The following is a 27,675-nucleotide window of genomic DNA, read 5'->3' on the forward strand; positions in this document are numbered from 1 at the left end:
CTGCAATTTGAGTTAAGCAGGTACTACAAAATAGAGAACTAAAGTCAGAAAAAATGGTAGGTATAGAAAAAAAAAACCATTTTATGTTTATTTCATTTTTATTACCAAAAAATTATTAAAAATTCAACTTAGATCGCTTAGTACTATCGCTAATCTACCTACTAAACTAATCTATCTTGAATCTTCTACCCTTATAACTAAAAACTTATTCAATATGGATGTTGAAATACTGGCAGTGGAAAAATACATTTCTTGTTTATAATATTGTACAGAATCATAATTACTATTCAGCTATTCTGCCGTCTTTTGTAAAACGCGGCTAACCATATAAAGTAGTTTGTGACTTAACCGCAAAAAACATGGGAATCATCAGTTTTCAAAAATCCCTTCTGAAAACTCAAAAAGTATTTTTTTGGAGTTAGCCGCTTTTTAGAAAAAGGACGACAGTATTGTGTAAACGTGACCAATAAATGTTATACATGGGATATTATTTTATTGCAAAAATGTATTAGGTATGTTCTTAGTAATTAGATTTGGCTGTATTAATAAGTGATAATAAAATCATTAACACTTAATTTCATATTAAAGCGTTAGTAAATTGAAAGCAAGGTTACTAGTAGTCATCTAATATAGAGAATGTATTTACAAAATTGCACACTTACATAATCAAACACAAAACTATTCTAATTTATCCGATCTATGAAGTAGGTACCTACCCAAGGAATAATCTAATTTCTGTAGGTACTTTAAAAATATAATTAATCGTGCCGCTATAGTCTACCTCAAACCTACATTTAGATCTTTCTACTGAAAGTAAATATTTTCATACATCCACGCATACATGAAAGACGCTTGCCTGACAAAAAGGGTGCGCTTCCACTGAAGCCGAGCGGAGTGGAAATGTGTTTGCTTGTGTAGTTTTGTTGCGTAATGTGCGCGCGTGTTCGATCAATCAGATTATTGATACCCAGATTTGTCTATTTAACATATTATATCTGGTCCACTCCGTTTCAGTGGTAACGTACCCGATAGCCCGGTTTCCACTTAAGGGTGCGTGTCCACTAAAGTGGAGCCGAGATATGTTGAGCAGACAAAACAGATTATTGTTAGATGCCGTTATAATTTTATTCCGTCATCTGACAGAAATTTGATTGGTCTACTCCACTACGCATCTCCACTCCGCTCCGCTTCAGTCGGCATTGACCTAAGTGGAGATAATCTGATTGGTCAGCTGAACTAAATGCTTTCTTACGCTTAAGTGGCTACCGAGTCCCTGATTCTACAATTCACCATCAATTTTACTTTTTATTAATACTTTTTCTATAACAAAACTTACTAAGACTCTCATCTGACAAAATTACTATTGGCTATTTAAATACAAAAGTGTTTCTAGGTCTATTCTGTTCCTCATACTTTAATCTTAAAAAATAAATGGGAACCCACAGAATTTTAAAATCATGAAAACAGTAAATATATACGGAATGACGTAAGATATTTAAAGGCAGCCTTACCTACTTGTACCTTTTTATAACTGAAATTAATACTATCATGTCAATAAATATTAATCTGGGAAATAATAAACGAAAAGGAATTATGTTTATTCACATTCTGGTGGGTTCCTAAGATTCTCTTATATTTATCGGCTGGAATCGATAGTATAATATTTAGTCATATATTACGTCAAATTTTAAGTGTCCACTAGCAACACAACTTGCAGAAATTGCTATTATGGTCAATTTTTTCTAGCTGAAACTAAGCCAAAATTGACTAGCTGCGAGTGTTCCCATAGAGCAAGTAATTTGCCAGAGCTAACTTTTGCTAGTTTCATTGCTAGTGGACAGGAACACTTGGCTCTGGTGAGATGTCTAAGGAATTAAATTATGTACTTTATAAAATAATCGATCTTAATCAATACACAAAACGAACACTAACAATTCGAAGCAGTTTATGTATATAATTATATATGTAGTATATAATTATATGATCTAGATTTTTATTAAAATTCGAAGGTAACGCATAAACTTCTTGAATACTCCGAAGTTCTTGTTTACGCAAGTATAATAAACATAAAACCTTCCGCAAAAAATACGCAGGGCGCATGTTCTGCTTCTCTTCTCCGCTGATATCCGATTTAGGGTACGTTTCCACTGAAGCGGAGTATATAGCATAGCTCCTATGACGTGTTTTTGAATTTCGACCAATCAGATTATTGAGGGATGAGGTCATGTAATTATCACGATACCTAATAATAATCTGATCAGTCCATTGAGCACTTTTCGCTCTACTTCAGCGGAATCGCACGATAATGCTAGTTAGATGAAACGCGTTACATCACTCACTCACATCAGGGTTGGCAAATAATAGTTAGAAAAGAGATTAAAAGCCGATTCACACCAAGCACGTACACGTGACACTTGCTTGTGAATCCGTAGACATAACTGCACACATTACGTCTACGCGAACGTTCACTCCACGCAAGCGGTATGCCATGTCTCATACAGTTCCATACATTACAACGCAATGGTACGAGCTACGTCTACGCTTACGCGACGTACACGTGCCTTGTGTGGCCGGCGTTTAAAACATGACCAAAAGTATACACAGTACACACACAACAGGGTTTGCATTATTTTAAACAATTGATTACAACAATACCATCCCTGCCTCAGAGCATTCAAGAAGATGGTCGTGTCCCTGTATAAAACAACTAGCAAGTCCAACCAATAAATGTAAAGAGATTCCAACTGATTTTTCTCGCTTTGTCCTACAGCCAATAGCAAGCCCCATATCACAGTTTTTATCTAATCTAAATAATTAAGTGTAGAAAAAATCATGTATTAAGATGTGATTTTGCTCCGTTACAAAGGTGCTTTGTATTTATATTTGTAACATTTTTTTTTTCAAAATGATTTACGATAGCACAAGCACACAAAATATGCATATATATGCCAATACAATAATAATATGGTCGGACATTTTGCATTTGATTTTCATTTAATTTAGTTAGGTAGATACTTCAAAAAAATCACAACCAAATTCTACTAGATAATATAGATTTGCACCACTAAATGAAATTCAGAAATAGATATCAAATTCATAGCACATAATAATTAATTTTTTTACTTGCTTCAAAGTAAGACTATGATAAAAAATTGCTTTTTACTAAACCTACCTAAATTAACGTCAAATTCATCGAAGACCATTTACTGATGATTTGGCTACTTATTTATGAATGAACTTAATTTTTAAAATTAGTACCTATCTATAAAATAACTTGAGAAAATATTTGTGTAAAGATTGAGAGAATTTATATCATACTATAAAAAAATGTTAATTTCTACAAATTCATTGCATTAAAATATTAAGACAAATCGTAGGTTAGGTACAGTAATATAAAACAAATAGTTTAGCTTTCTCAAATTGCATCAATAAAGTTTTTAGCAATATCCCTACAGATTTTTTTTTAATTTTTAAACAATTTTTTAAATTAATTAAGCTTAATTGAAATTACGTGAGTAGCCGGTTTATAAATAATAATATTCTGACAAAAAGAGTAGATTAATAACTGATTCAGTACTATAAATGTTTTTCCTAAGTTTGGGTGTCACTAATATAACAAAAATACGTTTTGTATAAAAATTTAATGTAGGGCCATAAGTATTAAGTAAGGATTGTGTGAGCACTATCGCACTCTTTCAAATGCGTTGGGCAATCCCATTTGACACAATATGAGAAAGAATTATAATAGACAATTTCATAATAATCCGAGCCGCAAACATTACCATGTCACTAAAATTAATAGTGTAAAATTAAAAACCTAAAACATTGTGAAACAGATTTTTTTTTTGTTTTTATTTATTTAATTTAATTAAGTATTCCTGTATTTAAATTAAATAAATAAATCTTTTTCACAAAAAAAAAAAAAAGAATGTCCTTACTTTTAAAATGATATCATCAATATAGTTTAAGATATTATAGTGTACAATCGAAAAATCACCAATCATTATTCCTATTTCATAAAGGTGCATGATAAAAAAAAGTGTTACTTTTATCCATCAAATGAATCCACGCATTTTTTTAATGCATGAAATAATTCAAGGGATTTTGTTTAAATAACATAATTCGGCCCAGATATAAGATATTATATGACAAGATTCAAAGTTCTGCCAGCGTCAACATACAAAATGCACATTATTAAGTAAAAATATATACAAAGCGGTGGGATTAATTTAATATACCCGCTACGGTTCTTGCTACTATAGTCATACTTTGTACGTAAGTAATTTAGATCAGTCGTGCAAAGGGCTTGGACGAAAACATGTGCTTTTTTTTAGGGAAATTCACATTTGAATAGTACGACCATTATCATCAGAGTCGTCCCGTCATAAACATCAGTAACAATAACAATGTACCACTTGCGAAATATCGATAATTTGCTACCTGCTTACTTACGCGTGCATCATAATAATAAGGGTTCATTACGCAAGCATTATAATTTCGTAAAAAAAAATAGTGTACTTAGTTAAAACTTTTTTCTACTACTTACAGTTTATATAAAATTAAAATCGTTTCAATTTGTACATCACTAGGGCGCTTCCTAAGCCCAGTGATCATATTTTTTGCGCAGCCGTATTATGCACATGTTAATAACGTAAAATCAGGTTTTACAGCATCTGGGAAACTAATAACCTGTCTGAGAAATATTTAATGGGATAACTCATCAGAATAAAAGTGTATAGTGGACGACATCTAGTAGTATTACTTATACAAAATGTATCAATAGAGCAGCAAAATACGTTTTGTACTGAACGGTTCGATACCAAGATTCTTCACTTACATAATAGTTATTCTACTAATAACTTCGAGACACAAAGAACAAAAAATATGACTAAAAAAAGTCAAATATCACTACTTCTGCTAAATCACTTAGGAATTAAAAATATTTTACAGTGTACGATATGTAACGAGTGTTCCATGTCGCAAAACGTAAATACACTTATCTGGTACAGACTATCACGTTCAATTTAACAGTTAGTAAAAACCACACATTACACTTAATTCATTTCTATATAGTACCCGCCCGAACCATTCGGTTTCGGCCACCTTCGGCTAAAAGCGTTAAAAACTTCGGCGAAACCCTCGGCTTCGGCCAAAATGGACTGCAGTTTCCGCCGAAGTAGACAGCTTCAAGCAAACACCAAAAACAAATTGAGGCTGATTTTAAATTGTTAAATTACTTTTATTAAGTAATAGTAAGTAAAAAATTGACATAATTGCGAATTGTTATTATTTATGACGAGTTCAACAAAATACAGTCACCATAAACATTAAAAAAAAATACTTTATTAATTTGTAGACTATTTTGAACTGAATTTCGAAAGTGAATTTCTTAGAGCCATTATAATAATAATAGCCCTAAAAATTCACGTTCGGCTTCGGCTAGAAATCGACTTTCGGATGGATACTACTCCCATATTATCATTACCAATACTCTCGCTCATAATTCTAATATTACACTCTAATAGTGGAACAATTCACTGGAAACTGAACTACACTTATCCTTTCATCCGCATTACTTATATCCGTGCTATCCTAAAAACTGTGTGTAAGGTAAGTTCAGGCTATTTAAAATGATAAATAACATGTTCACATTGTGTATAGCGCGCGAAACAAGTAGTCCAATCTGAACACGAGCATTGTACAGTCGAATGTAAGTCGTTTAGCACCTTAATGCTCATATTCGCGTGGCACATGCGTTAGGTGTGTGTGGCGTGTTTATAGAAAAAGGTCATAACTGCGACAGGTTTTTGATGCAAATTTCGCAGAATTGCTACTCGAATTTTGAGGCCGACTGTACATAAACAGATATAAGCCTTATGTATGTAATCCTTAGTATATGAACTGCACTAAACGCCATGTTGCAAGCAGATTGGATTACTTGCGATCAGTTTATTACAACCCGAGATCAGATTTTGTTTATTTATAACATATTCTGACAAATCATAGTGTGTTTAAGGTGACGCTAAACTTCATGAATTCTCAGACATTTATTAGCACCGGTGCAATAAACACAAAGCTCTCACAAGGAATACACTCTCTGCTAATATAGTTCAATACGCTAATAGTCACCATATAGGAGCATTCAAGATGTTTGGCGACACCTATACATCTGCACACTTCAGTGGACATCTATAGGCATTTGGTCCACGTTGTACGCAGGTGTGGGCCGGTCTTAAATATTTTGGATGCCCAACACCCAGGCCTTCAGTAATTCCAACTGAGAAGACCGGCGTATTATTTAAAATGTGAAATTTTGATTGAGATTATTTTACTGTTCTGCTCATTATTTACCAACGTGTTGTGGATTTTCTTTAATAATAAAAATAGTAAATGTCTGAGGTAAAATTTCGTTGAAACAGAGCATGTAAATGCGCTTTGTTTCATAAATAGTGTGAACTCACCATACTATAATATTCTTGCGACCGCTGCCGGGTGGGGTCACTCATTTGCACTTATTTCACTTTTATATTTGGAAAACTATGCTACACCTAATATTTCACCAACATTAGATGATTCTCATTATAACACAGAAGAGTTAAAATAAAGTCTTTAAACTAAAGCCACTCTGTTCACCAGTGGGGTTTTCCGTCTGCTTGTATGCGATTGCGTTGTAACTGGTTGGTAAATGTAGTTCGTCTTTGCCCGTTTCGCTGGATGAACTGAAACAAAATTATAATTATGTTACTACGAATATTTTTGTGTATTTTGTTAATATTTTTTAATACTAAAAGAATTGAACATAAAAATAATAATTTGATAGATTTTGTTTATGAGATGAAAGAGTTTTATTAAAAAGAAGATATAAACAAAAGGTGGAGGCGGATGCTACTTAGCCAGATACTTACTTGTATAATTTTCTGTAAGCGATAGGTCTAGTTTGACTGGTTTCGTAACATCAATGTCGATCTCTTCATACGAATGGTCCAACACCTGAAATTAACGAATTAAACCATGAATGCAAAAAATTTTTATTAAAAGTGGAGGGAGATGAATGTGATTCCATACAGCCTTGTCACAATATTGTTGAAACATACCTTATTTACAATTACCTTATGTACAATTTAGTTGAACTTGGGGATTTATATCTCTTTGGTATAGATTTGTTTGCGTTGTACGGAAATTCAAAGCGAATATGGTTCCATACATCCTTGGGTTTTGGTTTGTAAGGATAGATGACTATTATTAGAGGTCAAAATTAACACCACCATGCCCGTGCCTAGCAGGTGGTACGTGCTGCCCACCATGCCCGTGCCTCTACCTCCTTCGCGTGTGTGGTAGTACAACTGTATGAAACCTGTAGTCTAGTGGTATTGTTTACCTCGATGTCACTGACGTCTTCGGCCTCCATGTCCGCGATGTAGGAGGTGAGCGCGCCCGACGGCCCAGTGGCCAGCAGGCGGTATGTGCCGCCCACCATGCCCGTGCCCTCTACTTCTTCAACTTCCAACTCCTGGTCCGACACCTCCTGCGACAAATAAGAAATTATTGTATAGGGTAATAAGATTTTCTTCACAGTATGAGAAGGGATCAGGCCGAGCTTACTTGGTCACGAGACTGTGAATGTGTATTTCTATTGCCGCTATAACAACAAAATAATAAAAATTTCAAAATAGCCGCTATGAAAAATAAAAAATGTTATATTTGTACGATGGTACAGAACCATTGTGTGCAACTTGCAAGTCCAACTCGCACTTGACCGATTTTTTCACAAATGAAAACTTAGTTATAGGCGCTGATCAATAAAACAAAAAACAGAAAAATCGTGTTTCTGCATTGTTGACAATGCCTTGACATTGGGCGTTTACTATCGTATCACTGCGTATTTGCATTCTCGAGAGGTCACTCACAGAGGATAATATGAATGCACATTTTTTGTTCAATGTCAACTGCTTATCCCACACGGTGCAATATCAACCAAAACGAGAACATATTTTAATGTTTCTATTTGTTTTATTCATTTTCTTGTCTACATCTCCCGAGGATGCTCCAGTGTCGGAGTAAAATTATATTTTTGAAATTTGTGTGGTGGTGTGTTGGTCGTGTGTATTGCTTGCTTTTCCTGGATGTTAAGTAGTGGGAGGACGGGCGGTGCACATTGCATGCTGCGCGTTGTGCCATACAGATTTGTCTATTTTGGCGAATTACGCTTACTGTTTCTTGGGCATCATGAACTTCCACAAAATTTAGTCGTAGCTGCTCAATAACAAATGACAATCACTCCTTCTTCCACAGACTCCTTCACATCGATGTATATATAAAAAAAGTGAATAATAAAAATAAAGTGAATAATAAAAAAAAAGTGAATAATAAAAAAAAAAGTGAATAGTAAAAAAAAATGCGAACAATAAAAAAATGTGAAGGAGTCTGTGGAATGTATGTAAACACAACAACCATACCTGCTCAATAACAGTCTCCTCTTCCTCCACAGCCTCCTTCACATCGGCGTCTATCTCGAAGTCTGCGTCGAGCTCCGCGTCCACGTCCGGGTCGACGTCGTCGTCCACTTCGTTGTCGCTGCCGAACCCACTATACTTCATTTCCCCTCGCTCCAACGCTTCGAGACTTTCTGGAACACATAATACAATATTACAATTTCTGTGTGTCGTACGAATTCCTAATTGCTGAGGGTCATGCCCCGTTTCCAGTATTAAATCATTTTAGGGGGTTTCTTGGGATAAAATGACAATGAGGTAGGTTCCCTGATCGTCATAAAAATTGCGCCAACTAGTCTGTATTGGTCCCTTCCAAAGAACAAGAAACGTTAAAAGTTGGGTCGACTGCAATTTGGATTAAAATCACTAAGTTTTTCCTTAACCTTTTAACTTGGTTGTAAAAGTTATCAACCTATTGTAAATTGATTTTACCTGGATATACCATCGCTTTTTTGATTGCTTGTGGATCTTTTCTTGACCATTTTTGAACTTCCTCATCCATTTTTCCAACTTTTGATGGGTTCATTGCCCATAAACAACCTGTAACAGCAAAGTTGTGAATGAGCTACTGATTCTTATGATTATGATACATTTGCTAAATAACCGGTGTTTATGGCATAAATGAATCTAATATACCTTTTCTTTGACTTCCATTTGTTGAGGGTTTCTCAATTTTTTCGAAACATTTATTGAGACTTAGGTTGTGTCGGACGGAGTTCTTCCACCCATTTGGCGCAGTTTTGAAGTATGGAAAGTGCTGACTGAAACAATAGTGTTTTTATTAGTTTCATCACTCAAAAACATGAAGCAGAATAAAGAGTGATTTTAGATTTTACTGCACTTACCACATAAAATTGTAAATCTCTGAAACTGGTAAGCTTCCCGTCCTAGAATTCTTTAAGGCCATCGCAATCAGACATGAATATGAATAAGCCGGTTTAGGGAATTCTCCCGCTACTGTTTTACTAGAATTATTTACATATTTAGCTTGGCTAGTGTCCACTGTGAACGCACTGCTGACTGAAGTTTTAATTAGTTGTCTACTGTTATTTAGCGATGAGTTGTCGATCAGTATTGTCGCGTTTTTGTTACCATTGGCTAAAATTGTCCTAGATTGCTGAGCATCCAGTATGTGTATATTACCAGATATAATAGTTTTAGTTCCTAATGAATTTGTTATTTTATGACTACTATTTAATATTGAACAGCTTTTGTTATTCACTTTCAATAGTTCCGATTGACTTTTAACCCGCACGGTAGGTGTCGCTGCAGGTAGGGTAGCTGTTTTAACTTTACTCGTGTCTAAATCCTTTAACAAGTCTTTTACTACGGCTTTATCTTGCTTTCTAACGTATATAACCATTTGTGTGGCTTCTTCTAGTTTTTTCGGCGGAGGTTCTTCTGATTCTTGGATCTTTGAAACTTTAATGGCGTTCGGTGAGAATGTTAGATGGCTTTTTTCTTCCTTTGGACTGGATAACGACGTACTGTTATTCAGATCATCATTGTTAGCAGCCGATGTTAGCAACAGATTTGATGCTTCTTCTTTGACGATATTTTTGACTGGCGTTTCCGCAAACGTTGATGGCATAACCGAATTTGGATTAACCATGACAGCATTCGCTTCAGACCCGTACAAGTCGAGATTATGGACGAAACTTGTAGAAGAATTGTTAAGCCATGTCACTGAGTTGTCTGTGTCCATATCTAATAACGGTGGCAATTCTGAGAAATTTAATCCTAGTGAGTCCTGTGAAACAAAACGTGCATTAGTTTTACTATTTTTTTTTTTATCGTACTACTTAATAGAAGAATTAAATGTACCGATACTAACAGAAAAATCTGTTATACTGCTCAGATCAGTTGCTATTTCATTCTTTATATCCATGTCCAACATGTCTTGGAGTGAGTCAGTGATGTACAAATCCATGTCTGAGCACCCCTAGAAGAGAAACAGATTTTTTAATGAATATGAAAATGCAACAACTTACATTTAATAAATACATCTATCATGATATGTGTGAATGAGCTAAATCGATTAAAAAATATTTTTATGTAAGTATGTGGTAATTTCAGAGACTAATTGGAATTTTTGAAGTGCCAATGGACAAAAGTAAGAAAAACTAAATTGGTGATATATTTTTCAATTGAACTTTCGCGCCATTTTTCTTTCATGAATAGCGATCGTTTTTTCGTGACGAAAGGAAGACGGGAACAAATTCCACAACTCTGTAGTGAAACCTGTTTTTGTCTTTTGGTATGCGCTACCCTAGCCGTGAAAGAGAAAGATCATGTTTGTGATGCTATCTCGTTTCCGCTCTCATAAGGACGGAAAAAGTACCTAAACTCGCGCGAGGTAATTATGTAAATGAATGGTTTACTATAAAGTAACATTGACCACTCGTCTTGTAAGTAGTGACTACAGTAAAAGAGTAAAGTGTAGCATAGAGGAATGAAAATGTGGTAGGTAGGTATCTACTTTTTTTGGAAGACCTAGACATCAACAAATCATTCTTTATGTAAGAGAAGAGGTGGTAAGTAGTTCGAAACACACGAATTGATGTCTCTTTCTACCTAGTACAAAAACCTATAACCTTATAGACGCCAAGTGGCACAACGGAAGGCTTGCAAGTTCGGGACGATAATACTTTTTATTGGAAGTTGTAACACTGTCGCTGTTACTATAAATAAACTTATTCTGTTAGCCGCGTGTTATATTATACTACTACATTAGTCATTCGTGCACATAAGCGTCATCCTCTTCCGATAGGAAGTTAATTTAAATAATATAACAAAGTTCGAATTATCCAAATATAACAAAATCGGCTAAGTGCGAGTCGGACTCACACATGAAGGGTTCCGTACCATCCTTTTACATACACATTTTTTTAAAATTTTCATGGCGGTTATTTTGAAATTTTCATTGTTTGGTTTTATAGCGGCAACAGAAATACACATTTTGAGAAAATTTCAACTCTCTACCTGTTACGGTTCACGAGATAAGGCCCGCTGACAGACTGACTGACCGGACCCGGTCCCGTTGGCATCCTTCGGGTACGGAACCCTAAAAATATTTAAGACCAGAAGAGAAGGTTAAAACGCCGCAGCAGAAGTTATAAAACAGCAGTCAAGGATGGGTTATATTATGCCTAAAACTTATGGAAATCCGCAGATCCTAAGTTAAGGTTCGTCATCTATCTCGTATCCTCAAAAAAATTTTAAGCTTGCCCTTTGAAACTTGAATGGTATTTGATCCAGGTAGGTACTTACTACCTAGGCAGATGCGATGTGATTATGAGGCTTTCTACTAACTATTAGGTAGGAACATACATAGGTACGTAAAAACCGGCCAATTGCGAGTCAGACTCGCGCACCGAGGGTTTTTTTCGACATTTTGCACGATAAATCAAAAACTATTATGCATAAAAAAAATAAAAATATGTTTTAGAATGTACAGGTAAAGTCCTTTCATATGATACCCCACTTGGTATAGTTATCTTACTTTGAAAATTGAAAACACTAATTATATTTGCTTTCAAACATTTTAACTGTTTTTTTGCGACGTAACCATTAATTCACGGTTTTCGGATTTTTTCCATTACTTATGCTACCTATCTGCCCATGATTCTACGCCAACGGGAAGTGCCCTATAGGTTTTCTTGACAAACGTACAGATAGACAGACAACAAAGTGATCCTATAAGGGTTCCGTTTTTCCTTTTGAGGTACGGAACCCTGAAGAACAGTACAAATCTGTGTTTCTGTCTTCAGAACCGGCACATCATCGCAGTCATTATCTTTTGTGTCGTTACAAAGAAGTGAACTATAAAGGGAAGAAAAAAGCCAAGGGAATGACTTATAGTCAAGGAATAAAGGTAGCAGAGCATAAAATACGATTCATGGAAAGCTATGGGAATGGCAGATGTGATAAATCTTATCACTCAACGTTTTCTATAATACACTTTACAAGCGTACATCAAACGTTTATTTAAAGACGACGTGCAACTTATTAAATACTTAGAGTCTTGTTACTTTTTCAAGCTGATAATATAGGTACCTAGCTGTGTAATACCTCCATATTTTCCCATTGAGTACTTAATTATAATAAGATAGTTACCCAGGTATCTTAGTACCTACCTACTAGTTAGGTACTAGGATACCTGGTACTTATGGCGATCTAAAAGGAGAATCCTGCGCATTAAAGAATATAACAAATATAAATTCAAAATTTAAAAACCCCCGACACAAAACTCTCTAAAAAGTAAATAACTATCAAACGGCTGAACCGATTTTCTTGGATTATAGCTAAAACCACCTTCGATCGCCTTTCAAACAAAAAAAAACCAAATTAAAATCGGTTCATTCGTTTAGGAGCTACGATGCCACAGACATACACAAACACACAGATACACTTACACACGTCAAACTTATAACAGCTCTCTTTTTGGGTCGGGGGTTAAAAAATAGCTTGAAACGTGGGATCTATATTCCGTTTTTCCTCAGTTTACTTAAAACATAAACAAATGTTTACCTTTTAAGTAAAGTAAGGAAAACTTAAGTAACAAGTAGACTTTAGAGTAGACTAAGCGGTATAAGACGGGGGGATGCCCCGCATACCCGCACGTCACCCGCGCTATCCCGCACCGGATTAGCGCAGGGGCTGTGCGGGTGTGCGGGGCGTCCCCACCCCGATTGCCATCTCAACCTGTCGCGTATATACATACTGACAGTCTACATTACGATACAAATTAAACTTTAAAAATAAAAAGATATAATGATTTACAATAGACGTCTGTATCCATGTTTACATTAGATAAACATACAAAATATTTTGAATGCGAATCGAGTGCACTGACTGATAAGAATAAACGTGAGTAGGTACGATATCTTTGGCCAATCACAGACAAGTTTACCAGTTTTTTAATCATTTACCTTCCACTAATCGCTATCGTAGACATTTCAAATGATAAAGTGTGTATTTCTACCTGCTCGAAGTTTGATTCATATTTGGCGCTAAAAGAAATTGTTTGTTAAAGCATTTATAGTATAAAATATATCATCAGTGTGAGACAGACCAAATTGGGGTGACGGAGGGAGATAGCTATAGAAGATCGAAAGAGGGTGAACCGACCCCTAATGACATCGCAGCCGCCATACCGCGCCCTTTTAGCCAGCGAAAGCCAGGTTGCATCGAAAGCCAGGTTGCATCGTGTATTTCTATGAACTGCTGGAGAACCAGTTTAGGTGTTTTTTTTCAATTTTCTTAAGTATCAAAATCCATCTATACTTCCATACTAATATTATAATTTTATAATCCACACTAATATTATTATAAATGTGAAAGTGTATGTCTGCTACGTTTTCACGGCCCGATTTTAAGGTACAAACTTGGGATACATCCCGGGGAAGGACATAGGCTACTTTTTATCCCGTAAAATCTAAGAGTTTCTACGGGATTTAAAAAAGCCGAAATCCACGCGGGCGAAGCCGCGGACGTCCTCTAGTTGTTAATAAATATTTGTTAATTTGCCTTACTTTTAAAACTAAAGTAAAAAAATAAAAATTAGGTAGGTACAGGTCTACCGCCTTGGAATTTGGATACCTGCAACTGCAACTCCGATTAATAATTATGAGCTTATGAAGCAGATAGGTAGAACCACTTTGAGATATTTGCCGAAATAACAAGAGCTGTATATTTAATCATTTTGAGGACAAATCGAATATTGAATAATGAAAGGATGTTTTCAAAACATCAGGATAGGGACTATAATGCAGTAGGGAGTAATACTCGATAGGGACTAGATATGCTCGTAAATCATAATACAGAAAAATTAATAGACGGTAATAATTAAGTACTCACCTACTTAGTTACAAAAAATAAATAAAAAAATTAGTCTTTATTTTTGTCAGCCCTAGCACAGACCTAGTCTATTTGGGCTGCAAAATTTCAAACATCAGTCTCAGTTTTTATCTAGTGCTTTGGTCTTTGGTGTAAAATGTTCTTTTTTATTAAGTCTTTAATTAAATAAATAAAAAAAAAAAAAAATTAGAGGTAGATAGGCTTATTCATTTCGAAAACTAAAAGTCGTGCTTTACCTTTTATTATCATTAGGTAGGTATAATGTTAAACTGATTCAGCGTTTGCAAGTAATCAGATAGCCGTGGAAGTAGGAATAGGTAGGTACACCGTACCTACACCGTACAACATCAATAGGTATAGAAACGTGACATGACCGCTTATTATTCAGTCTTTTTATGTTAAAACTAGAGGATGCCCGCGACTTCGTCCGCGTGGATTTAGGTTTTGAAAGATCCCGTGGGAATGCCTATGTCAATTACAGGGACGCAAGCTACCTCGGTACCAAATTTCATACAAATCGGTTAAGCGGATGGGTTTTTGGAAATACCGTGAGAACTCTTTGATTTTCCGGGATAAAAAATTGCCTGTGTCCGTCCCCGGGATATAAGCTAACCTTGTACCAAACGTCAGAATAGGTTAAATTAAACTGCTGGGCCGTGAATAGGTAGCAGACAGACAAACAGGCAGACAGACACACTTTCGCATTTATAATATTAAGTAAGTATTAGTATGGATGTATACAGACCGAAAACGTCTGTAGATCCGTCTCGCAAGTGGCCGTGTAGTGCCATGCCTCAAGAGGGCCATGAACTCGCTCTTTATTACTTAGAGTTCATCTCGCTTTACGTGCGATATGAAGTAGGAACTATTAAGATATTTTTAAAACGACTCTCTTTCCATCTAACGATAAGAGGTTTAAGTAGCGCTGTTTTTGCGAGAGGCACTTTCTGTTTTGTAGGTAGGTAAGGTACCTACTCGTATTAATATTAAATAATATTTGATTAAACAGATTACACCTATGTTTTATCTAAATGATAGGTGTAATTTTCTAACAAAAATAACAGAAAAACCGGTCAAGTGAGAGTCGGTCTCTTTTAGGGTTCCGTATAAAATTACGTTTTCAGTATTTATTGTTTAAATACAGTATATAGTAGGTACCTACTACATAATATACTGAAACATCATATTCACAACTAGTTTAGTTTCTGATATCTCACAAACTAAACTAGCTCCCCTCACAAAAATGGTCTAAAACTGAAAATTTTAACGGCCCACCATTTTCTTATTTTTTAAGATTAAAAAAAATGAGAATATTCGCACTACTCAATAAACTCTAAACAGTGATACCCCACATGCTTGGGTAAGAAAAAAATGTTATCCGGCTCCTTTTTCATGTATGGAAGCTCCCCTGAAAATTAATTGAATTTCTAATTCAATATTTGATTCGTCAACGTTCTACACCAGATGCCAAAATTTTAAGTTTGTTACTCATTTCGTCTAAGAGCTAGACACTTGAGACACACGGATAGACAGACAGAAGAGTTACATTAATAGAGCTCCGTTTTTACCCTTTGAGTGCGGACCCTAAAAATTGGAACAGCCTTTGAGATAAGACATTCTATTTCTGATGTAAAATGAGCGGTTATGGGTTTAATGAATCAGTAATCAGTTAGAACTTTAAGTTTTACATTTATTACATAATTAGTATTGTAGTAGGTACCTAGAGTAATTATTCGGAAAAAAATCCAGGAAATGCCACGCAGCTTCGTGTCGAGTACTCGTAAAAGTAAGTATCAAGTTTCACATTCCCCTCCTTTAATATTTTTAGTGGTGGCCATATTATATTGTTGATCATTCAAATATAATAATTAATTTATCAGAATATTATCAATAAAGTTTGTAACGGATTACCTAATCAGCAACTTCTTTTGTCAAGATTTGCGGAAAGAATATTAACTAACCATCGATGTAATTAATAGTCCAAGAAACGCCGCGCAGTCTGGAATGAAGAGCCCCTATAAAAGTAAAGCTCAAGTTTCAGCCTCTGCCTTCAGCAATATTCAAGCGCCTTTGGATAGCACATGAATGGAACAGTCAGAAATCTAAATAACCTACTCTATATTATCCTAATCCTAATATTATGTGAAAGTGTGGATGTTTGGATGTTTGTTACTCAATCACGCAAAAACTACTGGACGGATTTGGCTGAAAGAATGGAGATAGATTATACCCCGGATAAACACATAGGCTACTTTTTATCCCGGAAAATCAAAGAGTGTCCGCGGGATTTTGAAACGTAAATCCACGCGGACGAAGTCGCTGGCATCAGCTAGTAATACATAAAATTCGGTACCCACCCAGGTCTACAAATAGTTGTTAACATTTGGCCATTGAACGTTTTGTCTAGATTTACAGCAAAAAATCAGTCAAGGCAACACCGCCCGATGTCTACGTTCGCTAAACTTGTTAGCCGGCACTTATGAATGAGTTTTATCAAAATATATAATATGTATATATTTTACTTTTAATTAACATGTTTTTGTATGCAGTAAAATAGTAGAAGATCGTGTGGTGTCTACATAGATAATATTAATTATACGTGCTTAATAACAATATCATTGAATAACATTAGTGAAGCTAGGATCGGGCTTACGGTCTTCTTATTGCCTACTTATTATACCCACCTACATGTTTGCCAATAGTTTATCAATTTGTATTTCGTACCTAATAATAATACAGTATATTCTAAGGAGGATCCACACCTACGAGCGAGCTGAACCATACGAGTAATATGAGCCACTTGGCTCGTGTTATCAGCTGGCAGGTGTTCAAGTCGACATTTCCGCTCGGTAGAACGAGCCTTTCAACTTGATCTGCTCAGTTCGCAGGTGTGGATCTTCCTTTAGTACTTTCAGTAAATCAAGTTTTTAAGAAGATGTAAAACATCAAGTATAATAATATGTATTTTACAGCCTCCTGTTATCCGAGTGAAATAGCGGACGTTCACTAGCGTTTAAATATTCATTTACGCCTACAAATCTTTTTAAAAATAAAATTACATCGCAATTTATAAGGGTCAGTTTGGACCTATACGGTTCGAGGATTTCTATGGATCTCACAAAGCAGGTAGAAAGATAATTATGTTGGTAACGACAAAGTCCGCGTAGAGGTGTAGTGGCCAGTTTTTTTTTCAGTTTCCTTTTCATTATAACATTTTGTAGACTAATAAAAACACTAACCAGGTCATTAAAATTGTTACTTTTTATATGTAAACTGGTAAGTGGAATATTATATTAGGTATTCATTTGGTTATGTATTTAGATATGTACATCATACCTATAATTATAATCATAAAAAACCGGCCAAGTGCGAGTCAGACTTGCGCACCGAGGGATTCTTGTCGCTGGATTTATAATCTACTAGATGATGCCTGCGACTTCGACCGCGTGGATTTAGGTTTTTTAAAAATCCCGTGGGAATTCTGCTTTTCCGGGATAAACAGTTGCCGAAGTCAACTTCCGGGGCGTAAGCTACCTCTACCAAATTTCATATAAATCGGTTAAATGAATAGACCCTCTTCTTTGATTTGCCGGGATAAAAAGTTGCCTGTGTCCGTTTCCGGGATGTAAAGCTAACTCTGTATCTTCAAATCAGCGGTTGAGCCGTGAAAATGTAGCAGACAGACAGATAGACGGACACAATTTCACATTTATAATATTAAGTATGGGCAAGATTTTACTATTCTAGGATATATTTTCAGCACAAGTCGTGTAAAAACTGCGGGGGCCAAGTAGGCGCCCGCGCTGCGAGGGGCCACGTGTCCTCGAACCTGACCGCGCGCGATCGCCTTGAACTCGCCGTAGTCTACTCTCCGAACAAATTACCTTCAAGTCTACGCTCTACGGCCGAGCATTATCGCGATAAATTGAAAATTGTACTAAAAAACCGGCCAAGTGCGAGTCAGACTCGCGCACCGACGGTTCCGTACTCGGGTATTTTTTCCAACATTTTGCACGATGAATCAAAAACTATTATGCATAAAAATAAATGAAAATCTGTTTTAGAATGTACAGGTAAAGCCCTTTCATATGATACCCCACTTGGTATAGTTATCTTACTTTGAAAATTGAAACATTTTTTTTGTGATGTAACCACAAATTCACGGTTTTCGGATTTTTCTTTTACTTGTGCTATAAGACCTACCTGCCTGCCAAACATGATTCTAGGTCTACGGGAAGTACCCTATAGGTTTTCTTGACAGACACGACAGACGGATAGACAGACAGATCCTATAAGGGTTCCGTTTTTCCTTTTGAGATACGGAACCCTAAAAATTGATGCGAGGCTTATTCGTTGTTAAGTTAGCTTGCCAAGTGCCAACTTCGAAGTCATTTCATGGATTTTCCATCTCCCAAATCTCAGATTAAGCATGCATTATAATTTTCAACCAATTTACAATCGTTTACGTACGTAGGTAAAGGAAAATGGATTATTTAAAAAACTCTCTTTGGGTTATTATGAAAAAACTTCCGAATAGCAGAAAATTTGGAAATAGGGCTTGCTGTGTAAAATTTCGACCTTTTTTTTTTTGGTTTTTTGCCGTTTAGCTATTGAGCTATGAAAGGTAACAGATAGACACATTTTGGTATTATACAGAACTTGGAAGTATGGAGTTTTCGGGCAGAAAAAAAATAATAATAAAGTAATAAATTAGTCAGTGATAGCGCTACAAGCACGTGAAATCTGGTACTGCTCAAGGTGTAAGCTTGATAAAAGTTTAAAAACCCCTATTTACAAATACCTAATTGACCTCTTTTCAAAACATAGACTTTGCATTGCATTTTACGTGCTGGGACTACGCCATGCACGGTTAGACCATCTCGTACGAAGCTCTCGTATGTATCTCCCTTCCATAGCGTTAATTTTAAAAATAGATCACCTACAAAATCTTGATCGATACATGCGCATGGAAAACCTTTGATCCGGTGGAATGATTGAGTGATTAATTAACGATCAGGGCAAGATAATATATTTTAGAAAATAAATTAGGATGGCAAGTACTGGTCGTGGGAATTTTTGATGTGGATTAGGAGAGTAGTCGAAGTTTATATACCTAGGTAGACAAAAATTGAAACCTGTTAATTTAAGGTTCTATCATCTAGGCGCCAAGAATTATTGAAACCGTTGAATTAACTTGATTATTACGTATACAATTTTGTGTTTGAATGAATACTAAAACGTGTTTATCAGTTATCTGAAGAGAACCTAATTTTAATGAATTATTGAATTACCTAAAGCTCGTCCAAGGAGCTAATAAGATTATTATATAATATGCATATAGCGTGATATGTATGTAAAAGCGCTTCTGAATGGGAGTCTTGGTTACGTACTTTTGATTAAAAATATATCCATGGAAACTTGCTTGGCGCGAAATTTTCCGACGTGTTTCCTTTATGCGCGCGCAGTGATAGGTCGAAATAGAGGGGTTACGTATTGATTGGATGTGCGGCGTAGTCACTCCCCACCGTCTACTTTCCAGTTCAAAAGGGAGGGAAACTGAAATATTTCTCCGCATGAACTTTCATATAAATTTTTAGCGTCTGCACTCAAAGGTACAACTTTCAGGAAAACTTTTTCATTAGAACTAGATTTTGTCACGACAGAAAATTAACCCACCGCGAATGTGATTAAAAAAATTGTTGATTTCAGGAATATTAAGTGCTGAGATAATTTTCATGAAATGTTTTTGCATTGTACCTATTTAAGAATATCTAATTTTTTTTGAGGTTTTTTGCCTAATTTTAATAAAAATTGGTACCTACCTAATACTTACTATATCTATAAAACCAACTAAGGAAGATCATTTTAAGATGACCAGATTCAAGTTTACATTGACTCGAAAAAGTCGAAAACTTAGTAATTATTGTGTTTGTTCGCAATTTGTAGAATGGTGACACCTGCCGGTTCGGGGCAATGTCCTCTTCGTAATAAGCGTTACTGAGTCAACCGTTTTCAATAAGGTATTCATAATTTCGTTTGTACACATTACTACAAAAACTATTTTTGTAGTAGGTAGATATCACTATCATCACTATCACTAGGTACGTGTCAAAACTTCTTTATTTCCCAGGTAAAAGTTATCTGACAATTGAAAAATCAGCACTAAGTATGTTTATGAACACATTCTAATTTTTTAGGGTTCCGTACCTCAAAAGGAAAAATGTTCTATTTTTATATACCCTTATAGGGTCACTTTGTTGTCTGTCTGTCTATCCGTCTGTCTTGTCTGTCAAGAATACCTATAGGGTACCTACTCCACGTTGACCTAGAATCATGAAAGGCAGGTAGTTAGCCCTTATAGCACAAGCCAAGGAAAAAATCCGAAAACCGTGAATTTGTGGTTACATCACAGAAAAAAAAAAATGTGTTTCAATTTTCAAAGAACTATACCAAGTGGGGTGTCATATTATGGACCTTGGGTTTATTTGTAGTTACATTCTAAAACAGATATTTTTAAGCATAATAGTTTTTGATTTTCATAGTAATCAACTGTTTTTCATAGTAAATCTATCAAAACGTCAAATTATTCTCAGTATAATAATAGTTATTTGACGATTGAAAAATCGGCCCATAATCACAAAAATAAAAGTATTAAAATATCTTGTACGATGGTATGGGACCCTTTGTGTGGGAGTCCGACACGCACTTGACCGGTATTTATTTAACTACAATGTAAATTCTTTATAACGAAAAACTTTCTATAGCGAAAAGTTTAGTTCAAGTTATTACTTATACACTCTTTATAACCCAACAGCCATTCTTTGTTACGAAGAAATATGTTCAAAGTGATTATTCAATGTATCAATAAATATTTTTTATCGGTATTAGTACGCGTCTTGACTCTGGACCCCTGAGTGACGGCGCACCACGTATGGGCGTTTGTGCAGTCATTCGTACTTTTACGATTTGTATTTGATGGATTTTGACGTAACGTTTATAATATTGAACGATCGAATACGAATGAGTGCACGACCACCGACGAACGCCGTATGGCGGGCGGATTGCGGAGCGGATTTACACGCTGAATTTAGTATGCGCCGTGACATGTGCTCGCCCAGTCGCACTCCGGATAAGTTAGAACGTGTGGAACATTTGTTTATTGCGCCGTTCATTCCGCCTGCGCGGTGCGCGTACCTCAGGACACAAACTTATTGTCTAAGTTATCGGCTTCGTTCGTTCGGATTTGTATTATTAGCTTTGACTGCCTTTAGAGTGTCAAAATTTCTAAGAAAGACGCCTGAGTAGACCTGCACTGCTTATTGTTAACTGCCTACAACATAGTTGCCATTATTCTTGGATCGCATTGTTTATAGGAAAGTTTGGACTTTGGTCTCTGTTACCAAACAAACTAACGCCTATCGTATTATTATCAGTCGTAAACCAACCTTGAAACTGGAAACATGGCAAATAAAAGAAAATCTTTCGGCGTTGACGAAAAAGTTCGTTTGATACGTGCGATAGAAAAGGGAGAAAAGAAAAGTGATGTTGGGAGACGTTTGGGGTTAAGACCATCTACTGTTGCTACAATTTGGAAAAACAAGGAAAAATTTCTGAAGGCGGTATTGGAGGGAAAGTGTCGTAAAAAATTGAGGAAGCCAAAATTCGGAGTTTTGGATCAAGCAATGTTGGCGTGGTGTAACACTCAGCGCCAGAATAATGAACCAATCTCGGGGCCAATCATTAAAGAACAGGCTGAGAAGTTTGCAGAACAGCTAGGCATTACTGACTTTAAAGCGTCAGAAGGTTGGCTCGGAAAATTTAAACTCCGTCACAACATTAGCTATAGTAAAATTCATGAAGAGGCGCGAGATGTCGATGCGAATGTGACTAAGGATTGGGTTAATAAAGTATGGCCAAAATTAAAAGATAAATACGCTCCCAATGATATTTTTAATGCTAATGAAACGGGACTTTTCTTCAACATGACGTCCAACGAAACTTTAAAATTCGAAGGAGAAGAATTTGTAGGAGGAAAACTCTTTAAAGAACGTATTACCGTTCTAGTAGCTGCCAATATGAGTGGGACAGAAAAAAGGAAGCTTATGGTTATAGGAAAATCAAACCCACGGTGTTTTAAGAACACAAAACAGTTGCCTGTCACATACAAAGTAAACAAATCAGCTTGGATGACGGCGCAATTCTTTGAAGAAGAAGTGAGAAAATGGGATGCTGAACTGAAGGGACGGAAGATCTTGCTTCTAGTAGATAATTGCCCTGCTCACCTTCTTGTATCCAATCTTCGAGACATAGAGCTGGCATTTTTTCCAGCTAACACAACCAGTGCATTGCAGCCGATGAACCAGAGCGTGATTAAAAGCCTGAAGGATATATATAAAAAGAAATTGTTGATGGACATGATTGAGTCCGACGGTAAGACCTCAATTAATATGCTACAAGCAATGAACTTGATATCCAAAGCCTGGAAAGAGGTAACAGCTGCAACTATACGACATTCTTTTCGTCACGCAGGACTTTGTCATAGTGATACAGTAGAAACTGAGCAAAGTGATAGTGAGGACATTCTAACAGTGAATGATTGGATTAAACCGTTTAATATATCACACAAGTTTAACGAAGATCCACAAATATTCGAAAGTATAGATCAAGAACTGGCCACAACGGCATCACTTACTGATGAAGAGATTCTTAATTAGGCGTCGAAAAGTAAGGAGAAACTAAATGAAGATGACGATGACTGGACGATTCTGAACCACCACCAACTATTCAAAAAGACTTAATGCAGTTAAACTAATAGACAAACTGTTCTTATTTGATAAATATGAACCCACCACACACCAATACATGTGTTAAATACATAAGAAAATACAAAAAGTACTGGCAAAGCAGAAAACGTCAGACAAAGTTTAGTCTATTTATAGGTATCTAGAATTAATTAACATAGTTACATAGGTAGGTACGTACTATTTTTTGAAGCAAATATTAAAATTGTTGTGATTAGTCAAATTTGGTTTTTTTTCTCTCCACATAACGTAAGCTCTCTATAGCGAAAAAAAATAGTTACTCAGTCCTTGAGTTTCGTTAGTAAAAAATTTGCACTGTATATTTAACATTAATTATTTGATGATAAAAATTAATTAACTAATTTAAGTAGTTATATTTATTTTATACTTACCTATTTAATAAAATAAATAGCAAATTTTAAATGTAATGACTAATGACAGTGAATATAATAGGTATTATAATGTAGTAAGTAGATAGGTTGGTATTAGGTACCTACATAATACAAATGCCTATCTGAATATTACTGCGAACCTAATTTTATACCCGGACGAAAGCTTAGAAAACTTCTGCTTCTGAACACTAGAAGTTAGGCTCCCATTAAGCTAGGCCACCACCATCTCAACTCAACCCATCGACGGCCAGTGCTGAGAACTGGTCTTCCTCTCAAAATAAGAATAGGGTAGAGTTCAAGTTAGGCAATTCCGTTGAATTTCGCGGACGAATGGTATCTCTACCTGTGATATCATGATAATATGGAATCTAAGTTAGGACTGATGATATAAAAACCAGCCAAGTGCGAGTCAGACTCGCGCGCCGAGGGTTCCGAGGTTCATACTCAGGTATTTTTTCAACATATTGCACGATAAATCAAAAACATGCATAAAAATAAATAAAAATCTGTTTTAGAATTTGCAGGTAAAGTCTTTTCATATGATACCCCACTTGGTATAGTATCTTACTTTGAAAATACTAATTATTTATTTGTTCATGAACTCATTTTAATAACATCACAAAAAAAATATTACGGTTTTCGAATTTTTTTCCTTTACTTTTGCTATAAGATCTCCAAACCTGCCAAATTTAGTGATTCCAGGTTAACTGAAAGTACCTTAAGGTTTCTTGACAGACACGACAGACGACAAAGTGATCCTATAAGGGTTCCGGTTTTCCTTTCGAGGTACGGAACTCTAAAAATGCTCCAGATAATTATTTTAATTACATATTAGCTATGAGCCTTATGCAGGTAGATATCTCATTTGTAAACGATAAATAATTAAGCTTCTCATTGAACTATTTTTATGGATGAAACTTTTTGTTTTCGCTTAGTTGGAACACCAACCGTTAACATTAGGGGAGAGTGTAACGGCTGACGGAATCAACCACAGGTGTGTGCCGGGCCGCTCGTAAACAGACTACAACTACATTGAAATACACGCACACATTAACAGGTTGCAGCCGCCTTCGAGTCCCTTTTTCGTTGAGTGCACTTCCCACAGAGTAAGTTTGATCAGTATGATAGTTTGAAGTGTTGGGACTTGGCGCACAGCAACAATTTCATGTTGAAAGTGTGTGAGTACCGACAGCGAAAGAGAACGAGCAAAGGCAAATAGTGGATTTCACCGATACATTGCAGACTCCCTCGCGTTCCCTAACGTATCCTGGGCCCTGATGGCTGGCCGGTACAGACTACCGAGCAAACGAGGACAAAATACGCTGTTAATGAAATGTACAGTAATTGCTGTGTGTAACTTTGCGTACATTAGTACCTAATTCCATAAGTAGGTAGCCTTTGTAAAACCAGGCCGGGCTCACTTGGTCACGTGACGTAAGAAAACAACCAATGGCGGCGCGCCCCATCGACGGCATTCGTAGAACTATTATCCCTTCTGATAGAGGGATAAGAGTTACACAATAGAAAGAGAGGCGTTTATTAAATTTTAGGTCGCAACTCGCTGTGAGCTGAATTGCACTTTATTGCCTCTTAAGAAGAGTTTCTATTTATTTAAACGTATTTGCACAGTGATCCTTGACCTGGAAGGTAGGTAGGTACTATTATGTATTCTGTGGTAAAACGCGCATTAAGTGCAATGAATTCTCAACGCGTCAGTAATTTTTTTTTTTCAAAAATACCATTTGAAAAACTTTGTTTAGTAATCCATTCACGATATATTCGTTTATTGACCGAGCGAAGCGAGGTCTTGAGTCTACTATAGTGAGATTACACTTGTCCGTCCGTCTGTCAAAGCCTTATAACTTCTGAATTACTGGACGTAATTACTTCAAACTCAAATATAAAACGAAACTTATCTATAATTTCAGTTATTTCCTGTATTTAAACAAGAAATACTAAAAATAGATAATAATTACAAAGAAACGAAACTATTTAATTTTTAACAGGCATGACTGCAAAATTAAACTATCTCCAATAACTCTAGCTCTTTTTGCAAGTAATGTTAAAAGTTAACTATAACAATTAACAATATAAAGTTAAATTAAAACTATCTTGGGAATTGTGGGATACCATGAGATCTCAGTTCGGGGCAAACCACTAAGTATATTCTATATTAGGAATAATTAATATAAATAAAAATTAAGATTTGTGTTTGTTATCTAGGTATTTCGACTAGTTCGTTTATATGTATGTATATGTAAATGTATCATTAGGAATAGTATAAGAATTAAGATTTGTGTGATCATTACCTAGGAATTATAAGTATCACTCATTCGATTTCATTGAAACTTTAACCAGTTATTGGCGATTACGTGTAGTTTTCTGATTCTGGCCATCAATATACTATAAATAGGAGGCACACGAGTGGTAAAATTGCCAGGCATTGCGATTTGCAACGCATATTGCCTATAGGTACCTAATGGATAAAAATAATTTTGATAACAGATCGAGAGGTAAGTCGAACCTAAAATAACGACCAAGTAAACAACAGGAAAAAGCAGTTTTACGAAATAAAAATAAAATGTATCATCAATGTTAAATGCTATTTTTTATCAATAATATTTTCTACACTGTGACCCGGCCTACACACACAGAAATATTTCTTCGATAACCACACAACTACATTGACAAGGTGCACTCATTGTTAAACGTTTTGAAATTCTCGCTTGGAACTGGCCGTGGGAACCACATAACTACATCGTAGACACAATTTAGTTCTAAAATATTTTCTATTAATGTTAACTTTTTAACACTGGCACAGATTTTTTAATTTTCACTCATTTTGATAAAGTACCTAATTGTCAAAATTATAAAATTATTTATTATTAAAACTTTATTAGCTCAAATTCTACAACACACAAGCTACTTTGTGCTGCTACCTAATAAAGGGCATGAAAAAAGCGCTAGAGTTGAATTAATAACAATGTGAATTACTATTATGTAGGCATATTATATTATAGCTACTGCCTAGGTATGTATGCAACTTTTACAACCAAACGTAAACTCATTGACGGCAAATTGGCGCCGTTTTAACTATCAATTTTTACAAATATAATAAGGTTATTAGTTTCGTATTTTGATTGTGTTTTGACATTCATGTTGTTAATAATATAACTCGAAATAGAAAACATAAGTAAGAACTGTTTAGTAAATTATATACCAAAATAACTCGATAAATAATAATAATATACATTCTATCCTTATCACACAGCGTGTGAATGAATGAGCGGAAAAGGGACAAAAGACTAGATGTTTTGTCCGTTACAAATATCTATATGACCTCGTGTTTAGAAACAAATATCTCCATTTAAGTATTAAAACCCGAACATTGGGTATTTACAATAGAAATGAAAAAGGCTGCTCATTTTCATGAAAGTTGTATGCCAATACCACGTAATAAAATATGTTTTTTAGCTAGACTACGTAATGAAGTATATGTACCGTTTCCCGCCACTTTGACAGAATGTCATTTATACAACATAATATTAATTAACTTGATTATAATGATCGTATAACGTAAAAAAATCCACATTATATTTATTTCGAGCACAAAATCATACACGAGATGTATTATGAATGAATGACATTAAAAAGAGCGGGACATAGCCGTGTTACTTTCTCATGGTCCCTAACTGAGGTATATACACGCAAAAACACATTTCTAGATCTAAAGTTGGACTTACCGAATATTTACTCGAATAAATATCCTTATGCTCAATAGAATAATCCTGAATTTCACACATTTACGTATTTAGCGTCATAAAATTGACAAATATAACACCACTCACTCCATAGAGTACACTCTGTTTTGCTATTATGTGAAAAGGTACACAAAGACTGGTTTGCATTTCTATTGGTGGAGGCGCTCCACGTGACCTACAGCAGCCAAATGCTATTGGTTTTAATTTCGCTATAGCTTGACGTCATGTTAGTTAACCTACTTTTTTATAATAAAACTGAAATTTATATCACTCAACAAATACAGTTTGAATTTCAAAAAATTTAATTAATAAATTTAAATTTATTCGTTCCTACAGATACTTATTATATACTTACTTTGATACTTACCAG

General features: G+C 35.4%; 2 protein-coding genes and 1 long non-coding RNA gene across 3 annotated transcripts; 2 read left to right on the plus strand and 1 right to left on the minus strand.

The window, feature by feature from the left end:
• Positions 1–85: 85 nt before the first annotated feature.
• LOC123867029 lies at positions 86–12,424 on the plus strand. The gene is made up of 3 exons (XR_006796312.1): positions 86–549; positions 6,422–6,424; positions 12,414–12,424. It is a non-coding gene; the product is annotated as an uncharacterized LOC123867029 (long non-coding RNA).
• On the minus strand, positions 6,422–27,671 carry LOC123867024. The gene is made up of 9 exons (XM_045908865.1): positions 27,288–27,671; positions 10,327–10,434; positions 9,338–10,242; positions 9,129–9,253; positions 8,925–9,032; positions 8,457–8,626; positions 7,379–7,525; positions 6,906–6,990; positions 6,422–6,719 (listed from the first exon to the last, which is right to left on the minus strand). Exons 1-9 carry the CDS (start codon positions 27,345–27,347, stop codon positions 6,610–6,612), a joined length of 1,818 nt encoding a protein of 605 aa, XP_045764821.1. The 5' UTR covers positions 27,348–27,671; the 3' UTR covers positions 6,422–6,609.
• LOC123867026 (tigger transposable element-derived protein 4-like) lies at positions 13,465–23,327 on the plus strand. The gene is made up of 2 exons (XM_045908868.1): positions 13,465–13,516; positions 21,725–23,327. The coding sequence occupies exon 2, from the start codon at positions 21,812–21,814 to the stop codon at positions 23,063–23,065; it is 1,254 nt and encodes a 417-aa protein (XP_045764824.1). The 5' UTR covers positions 13,465–13,516; positions 21,725–21,811; the 3' UTR covers positions 23,066–23,327.
• Positions 27,672–27,675: the final 4 nt, after the last annotated feature.

The sequence above is a fragment of the Maniola jurtina genome, chromosome 7, assembly GCF_905333055.1.
Source record: "Maniola jurtina chromosome 7, ilManJurt1.1, whole genome shotgun sequence".
In the NCBI taxonomy this organism is placed as follows: Eukaryota; Metazoa; Arthropoda; class Insecta; order Lepidoptera; family Nymphalidae; genus Maniola; species Maniola jurtina.